This window comes from Morone saxatilis, unplaced genomic scaffold, assembly GCF_004916995.1.
Source record: "Morone saxatilis isolate NCDOM2014 unplaced genomic scaffold, NCSU_SB_2.0 Contig3, whole genome shotgun sequence".
Lineage (NCBI taxonomy): Eukaryota > Metazoa > Chordata > Actinopteri > Moronidae > Morone > Morone saxatilis.
The window spans coordinates 17,002,596-17,009,958 of NW_023339873.1; the positions used below are offsets into that span (position 1 = coordinate 17,002,596).

Below are 7,363 nucleotides of genomic sequence, written 5' to 3' on the forward strand. Positions count from 1 at the left end.
GAAAAAATAAAATAGAAGTACTCAAAATTATAAAATTATACTAAAGTACAGTACTTTAGTAACTACCTAGTTCATTGAAAGACTGCGTGAATGATCATAAATACATATTTTGAGTGGCTGTCATATTTCATGGTATAGCTGCAGAATATGTTGCTAACAGCACACAAGAAACTACAGTGTCCAAACAAAACCTTTCAGTATTGTTATTAAACATATAACCAAGTATACTCATGTTGATGATGGTTCATTTCAGGGTTCAAGGGTTCTGCTTTATTCAATGTAACAGTGAACGACATTAATGTAAAGCTTTTTTTTACTGTAAGTTAAACAGATTGAAAACATTTATTAAACTGCAGAGGTTAAACAGCTGAAGCAGTGTGACAGTATTTACATCTTAACAATGAGCACCAGGAAAGCAGCTAGTCAGCTGCATCAGACACTTCCCAGTTTATTCAAGCAGCATGGTGATCACTCTCCTCTCTGCTATTGGCTTTGCAGTGATTCCTGCTGTTGAGAAAAGTTCCACATGTGACTGTATCATATCTAAAAGGTCATTTCAGAATAAGATTTATGCAGAAACAAAGTACTTTTATTCGGAAAATCTCAGTTTGTACCCTATCGAAATATAGGCACGTACTCTTCAACAAAAAATAAAAAATAAAATCCAGCATCCACCCTCACGGGCTATGCCTTTAGTTTGAGTATATTTATTGCATGTCTGTTTGTCTTTTTGCTCCATCACGGCTATTCCTGGTACTGTCTCTCTGTAGCAGTGAAGAAATCCTCCAGAACGCTCCTCAGGTACTCGAAGGTGGGCCTGTCCTCTGGACTTTCTGTCCAGCACAGACACATGACGTTATAAAGCCCGTCTGGACAGTTGTCTGGCTTTGGCATTCTGTAGCCCCGCTCCAGGCTCTGGATTACCTCTGGGTTGGACATACCTGAACAAATAAAATGCAGGAGAGTAGCCAATGATGTTTTAAGCAATTACAATCCATGCTAGACTTATAGACGTAATATTATAAAATGAGTACAGTGAATAAGTTTATTTACCAGGGTAAGGTATGCGTCCATATGTCACTATTTCTGTCAGGAGGATCCCAAATGACCACACATCCGATTTTATGGAAAAGGTGCCATAGTTAATAGCCTCTGGGGCAGTCCATTTGATGGGGAACTTTGCACCTATGAAAAAAAGGGGAAGCTTTATTCCTCAAATAAAGCATGAACACATGGTGGAGCTACTGCACAGATTTATAGCCCGCTTAAATTTTTGTGATTCCGTTTAAAGTCTTTCCATGCCAAATACCCCCAACAAACAGAAACCCTATGATGAAAAACATAATATTCTGTAAGACACATTATTTATTATAAAAGGTTTCACATATTAGTGTAATATAAGTGATCTCTACAAGGTCTTATTACCCTCTCTTGCTGTGTATTCGTTGTCCTCAATCAGCCTTGCCAATCCAAAGTCGGCAATCTTACAGATGAGTTCTTGAGACACCAGAATGTTGGCTGCTCTCAGGTCTCGATGAATGTAATTTTTCTCCTCAATAAAGGACATGCCATCAGCCACCTGCAGGGGACAGCACACCATCAGGCAAGCCCTATGTCTGTCTGTTCAAGCATGAAAGTATGAGTGTGAGGGACCTGTGTATTTTATAGTATTGTGTAATATCTGTGTGTGTGTTGGACAGACAGACAGAAAGATTCCCAGACCAGGGAGTTTACCGCTTCCCCAGGTCAGTTCTTTCTACCCTTTACTTCTGTACTCCACCCAGGTGCACAGCTGTTCCTGCTCTACTTCCTGATACTTAAAACTGCAGCCCAGCTTTTACCTCACCACAGACTGGCTGATTATTCCAGTGTTTATGATTCAATCAAATAAGACTTGAGTCATTTGCTCATAGGCATACCTTAGAGTCAAACTGATACTACACCTAATGCATGACGCGATTGGTGAGTGAGGTATATAATCAAGAAAAGTTGATGATTTCCACAGAATTCAACACCCACACTTCATAAGCATCCGTGTCACTTGTATGTGTGTGTGTTCAAATATCTTACTCTCTACGTTTAGCTGGGTCAGGGGTGTATATTTCAGACATAAGAATCTATCACATAGGTCCAACTGGCCCTGGAGGTGTTCTCAGAAACATGAGATGTACGTATGTCTGTGTATTTTATAAACTTTAGGGAACTCAATGCCTCTTTACTCTCCATTCCATTCATTTGAGTGTGGTATGAATAAATCAAAAACTTTAAACCATTTATTTGCATTCATTAAATGAATTAGGAATCGGCTTTACTTTCATATAGCTAACATTCTTTTGAGTCAAATCTCAAGCTCTTCTGATAGCATAAGACATAAGGGTCTGGACGGTGTCACCAGGTCATTAATCAAGTTTTATGGTCCATCACATGATGGTTAAAGTTACTTACTTAGCATTTTAACCAAAAATGCTATCAGTGCGTGGCGACTGGCTTGAAAGCGTCTTTCTCTAAAATATGTTCACCAGAAAGCTTTGTATAACTCTACCTCTCTGCGCCAAGTTCTCAGGCGTCGGAGAATCTGCCTACTCCGGATGAACAATCTTTTCTCTTGTTAGATTTTGAAACTTCAGTCTGTCTTCCTGTGGTTGTGTTTTCCATTCCCACACCCACAATGCATTTCAGTCAAAGTTCCTTTACTGACGTAACATTTCAAGAAGTAGTTGTGGGTTTGACATTTTGGGAACTACTCTTATCACTTCTATCATACCACTTTGTTGTCCAGAGTTGGATAAGAAGATTGATATCATCACACTAAAAATGAAGGTGTGTATCTATGTTCCCAGGGTCTTTAAGTTCCCTAACCCCCTAACCCCTAACCTTTGAACTGGGGAACATAGGACCCTTTGTCTTGTTCCCATTATGTGTCATGTAAATATGTGGAACATAGGACCCTGGGAACATCAGAATGACCCTAACTGAAGCTATAGCCATTAGCTGGTTAGCTTAGCATAAAGACAGAAAAAAAGGGGAAACAGTTAATCTTGCTCTGGTTTATATCTTGTACGTTTGTTTGAAATGTTAGAAATTGAGTATCCTAGAGCCTTCAAAAAGGGGCGCAATAGCTTTTATTCTTAACATCTTGTCTTATTTGCAGAACCCATCACCCTCTGAGGTCTACATGGCCTTATTCAGATTGCTGCATCGCCTTTCTAAGATATAGAAAGGTTAACTTTAGAGACAGTGGCAGTGACCTAATTTGTCCACTTACTGGAGTTCAGTCTTAAAAACACTGTCAGATATTTTCAAAATGCTGATTCAGCCGGACCTATGATAGCTAATTTTGGCATAGCATGAAAGAACTATAACGGACCTGCCTGAAACTAAACTCAAAATAACATCTGTCACTTTGTTAGCACGGAGATTCTTCACTGGAAGACTCCTCATCCACCGAGCTAGACTCACTGGCTGAGGAAGGTGATGCAGCAAACTTGAGAAATTGAGGTTCACAACATGTGGCTCCATTTTTAGACCATTTATAATGTAGTAATTTATTATTATCTTTGTCTATTTCTGCCTCTGTAGCCCATCACAATGACATAAACCTTGGGCATTAACTGTGTGCAACTGCCTGCTTCAAAAAAAGGATGTCACTGCTTGTAACCAAGAAATTGTTTGGCACATAACCCTAGAAAAAACACAATTTCTTGTTTTGCATATTTAACAATGCAGATATAACATGAGTAAGCTTTATGGGTCCTGGTAGGCGGTTTCCAGTCTTTGTGCTAAGCTAAGCTAACTGCCTTGTGACTGTAGCTCTTTTAACAGACATATATGAGAGTAGTATGTAGTAGTATCAAAAAAGTGTAAAACTATAGCGTTGACTTGCAGTGTATATTACACCCCACGTTCAAACATCTAGCTGACCAAATTAGTCATTTGCCAGGCTTTAAATTAGTGTACACACAACATGAACTTTTATATGGATGACAGCACACAAATGTTATCACTTTGGCAGAGCTGTGACAGTGCCTCTTACTGTAGGTTGATAAAAGACAGCAAGACAGATTCAGAGAAATTAAGCGGAAAATCTGTATCAACACTGAGTTTCAGGTTTTGTCACCATGCCCTATTTTTTATAGTTTAGCTGAGTCTGCACCTTGGTAAGTAGATAAAAGAGGTGGTATGGCATGCACACACACCCATTCACCTCTGTTGTTATTACAAGATTAGTGTTGAATGTAAGCCTCATTACAACAGTGGGTAATTTCCTGTCATGAAAGAATAAATAAAAGACAATTGAGCAAATGGAGTGAAAAGAGAATAGAGCATAGACACATTGATAGTAAAAAGAGATGTCTTGCCTGAGACGCCATGTCTATCAGAGTGTTCATGGGCAAACTGCTTCCCTCTGGTGTTTTAAGGTAATCCACTAGGCTACCTGTAAAAATGACATTCAAATTACATCTCTTTAGAAAAGCACCTATTATATTTACTGACTAACTTGCTGCTGCTTATTAAGCTGAACAAGATGAATTTATTTCACAAATCATGTCAACCTCAACAGGTGGACTCCAGCAACCTATTTCTGCAAATGAATGGGTAAACTAGGTTACAACCACCAGCACATCTATATATTACAGATGCATATACTCAAATTGTATTTGAAGGTGCTATGTACATAAGATTAAGCAACAATTAAATGTAATATTAATTGGAAAACAAAAGTAATAACATGCTTTGTCCAGAAGACTAATGACATTTTCCTTAGTTTATCATCATGATTCCCCACAGACATAAATAAACTGAGTTAGACCAGAATAGTTGTTCAAATCAGGTATCATAACACTGTGAGGAAGTACACAGAGCATCAGTCAAGTTGATGCACAGTTTTTGACAGCTGACTTTGTGTTGAGTTTGATTAGCACAGAACAATACCTCTGCACGCCAGCCAACCAAGTAAAACCAAAGGAAATACTTTAAGAGGAATGACTGTGCCAGGAAAGAGGAGGCCTTTGCTCCTCTGCTTAAGTCCGGAAGACTGCTTTTGAAGTCTGAGAGCCAGAGGAACGCTCTTTGTCAAGGTCACAAAGGGAAGCTGGGCTGACACGCCTGTTATTTTCCATCTTTGTTGTCTTCTTCGATAATAAAAAAGGCACAAATTGAAAAGACGGGAACTCCAAGCCATCCTTTCTCTTGACAACAGAGGCGACAATTGTGTCCTGTGCACACGTGGATCCCAGACAAAGAGGCAGCCTCATGTAGAGCCACTGCTGGTGGTTTACAGGCCACACATACAAGACTATACAAAGGCTGGCCATTCAATTCAGCTGTAAGGCTGTTTGTGACAACATCTTCCTATGCATTTTGTTATTGTTCCTCCCAGTGAAAAAAGAATTACAAAGGCTTTTGAGGCTACAGTGAAACAGATACTGGATCACTTTCATATGACTTCTGCATTTGGGTGTAAGAAACTATTACACGACATTCATTCGAGTTCATAATATGGAAAGCTGTTTGCTACCATGTTATTACTTGTGTTTGTCACAGACAGTCATTTCACATGTATTTTGTTATGTAAGAAGGGAAAAGAAGAACATCCAGTGGCAAGATGCAGAACAAACTGCCATTGTCGTAGTCTGTTTACTACCACAACCTTATAGTGTTCCAGTATTACTGTGCATGTGTCTGTACATGTGTCTGTGCATGTGCCTGTGAGCCTCTATGGATGCACGAGCATAACACAGACTCTGGAAAGTAGCCAGGCCTCATCAGAGGTGAACAATAACTTGGTGAATCACCCTCTCCTGTTTTAATGTCCCTTGGTCTCAGACCAGCCAGGAGACCTTCTGTGAGTAAACACCAGTAACCTGTCTGGAGGGGCCCGGAAAAGATGTGAAAGTTCATGTTTGCTTTGAAACATTTTCGCACAGAGCGGCAAATACAGGAGGGTCATGAGGAGAAGCTGAAAATAGCCTATCAGAAGGCAGGCCACTTCAGTAGAGCAGCCTGCTTTTGGAGGCAAGGCTCATGACTTAGCTCCCTTATTTAGGTTTGCTCACGTAACTACATTAGTTTACAGTCGCAGGTGATGATTGTTCTGTGCATCTCATATCATATCGTTGATCAAACACAAATAAGAAGGCAGCTGTGGCTGTGTGATCAAAAAACTAATTCAACAGAGTCACTGGAGTGGAACACACGTCTGAAAACACTATGACTCATGAAAGTGGTGAAACACATGGGGCAGCCCAGTCTTTTGTTCAATCGTGAGCTCTAGCAGCCAGAGTCTTGATAACAGATCAACAAGTTTGATCCTGAGTGTCTATGACATGGCTCTGACTATAAAACACTTTCTTTGTCTTTGCTCCAGGCACAGAGCTTACCCAGATGACACCATCTTTGGTGTTCAGGGTAACGGAGCAGGAGATTATCGTTTCAGACAAGCTTAGACATATTTTAGGTGACTAAACTAAAAAGAAAGGAGTTGGTATGATTACAGAAGGATTTCTCTCTCATTTATCTTCAAATGAGCATTCATTTCATAGAAACACCATTGGACATGTTTTTTGTTTCCTTCTGATGTATTAATCTGTATCTATCTGGAATTCCCTATTGATGGTTGGCCCTATTAGTAAAATGCTCCAGGCTGTGACACATAGAGTATTTCTACCCACCATTTTCCATGTACTCTGTGACAATATAGATTGGCTCCTGGGTAACGACAGCAAAGAGGCGGACGAGGCGGGCATGCTGCAAGTTCTTCATCATGTTGGCCTCTGCCAGGAAGGCTTCCACCGACATTGTGCCCATCTTCAGGTTCTTAATTGCCACCGTCCTATCATTATTGTAGACACCTGAAAACATACATTTAGACATTACTGGGTTTCTGAAAGCCATTGGCAAGAGTCTCTGCAGCAGCTCTGTGAGGCTGAACATAGGTATAATGGTGCTTTGAGCTAAATGCTAACATCAGCATGCTAACTTGCTCAGGATTTCATGTTAACATACTGATGTTGAGCAGGCATAATGTTTACCATGTTACCATGTAGTTTAGCATATTAGCATGCTGACATTCACTATGTAGCACTAAACACATAGTAGCCTACAACTGAGGTTGATGGGAATGTCATTCATTTTGCAGGTTAGTCATAAAGTATTTGACTAATAGACCTTCTTCACAGCAGCCATTTTTACATGAAAAAGTAGGGTAAACACAGCTGTTACCAATGATACTAATTAAAGCTCTGTTCCATTTAGTGTAGTGGAGCCTTTCCAACATGCACAATAGCAGCACCCTGACTCTGTTTGACCTGAATGTAACTAAACCTTAACTGGTATCATTGGTACCACTTTTATTTACCCTACT

At 39.9% G+C, this 7,363-nt stretch overlaps 1 protein-coding gene across 2 annotated transcripts in view; it reads right to left on the reverse strand.

The window, feature by feature from the left end:
- Nucleotides 1-263: 263 nt before the first annotated feature.
- lck (LCK proto-oncogene, Src family tyrosine kinase) overlaps nucleotides 264-7,363 on the reverse strand; it is a 15,321-nt gene continuing 8,221 nt past the window's right edge. Inside the window, exons 8-12 of one of the 2 annotated variants that reach the window (XM_035674713.1) lie at nucleotides 6,672-6,851; nucleotides 4,359-4,435; nucleotides 1,426-1,579; nucleotides 1,054-1,185; nucleotides 264-941 (exon numbers count right to left, since the gene is read on the reverse strand). In XM_035674713.1, coding sequence (XP_035530606.1) covers nucleotides 745-941; nucleotides 1,054-1,185; nucleotides 1,426-1,579; nucleotides 4,359-4,435; nucleotides 6,672-6,851 — 740 coding nt within the window. In that variant the 3' untranslated portion in view covers nucleotides 264-744. The remainder of the gene's footprint in view (nucleotides 942-1,053; nucleotides 1,186-1,425; nucleotides 1,580-4,358; nucleotides 4,436-6,671; nucleotides 6,852-7,363) is intronic. The other variant, XM_035674712.1, reaches the window with a different exon arrangement.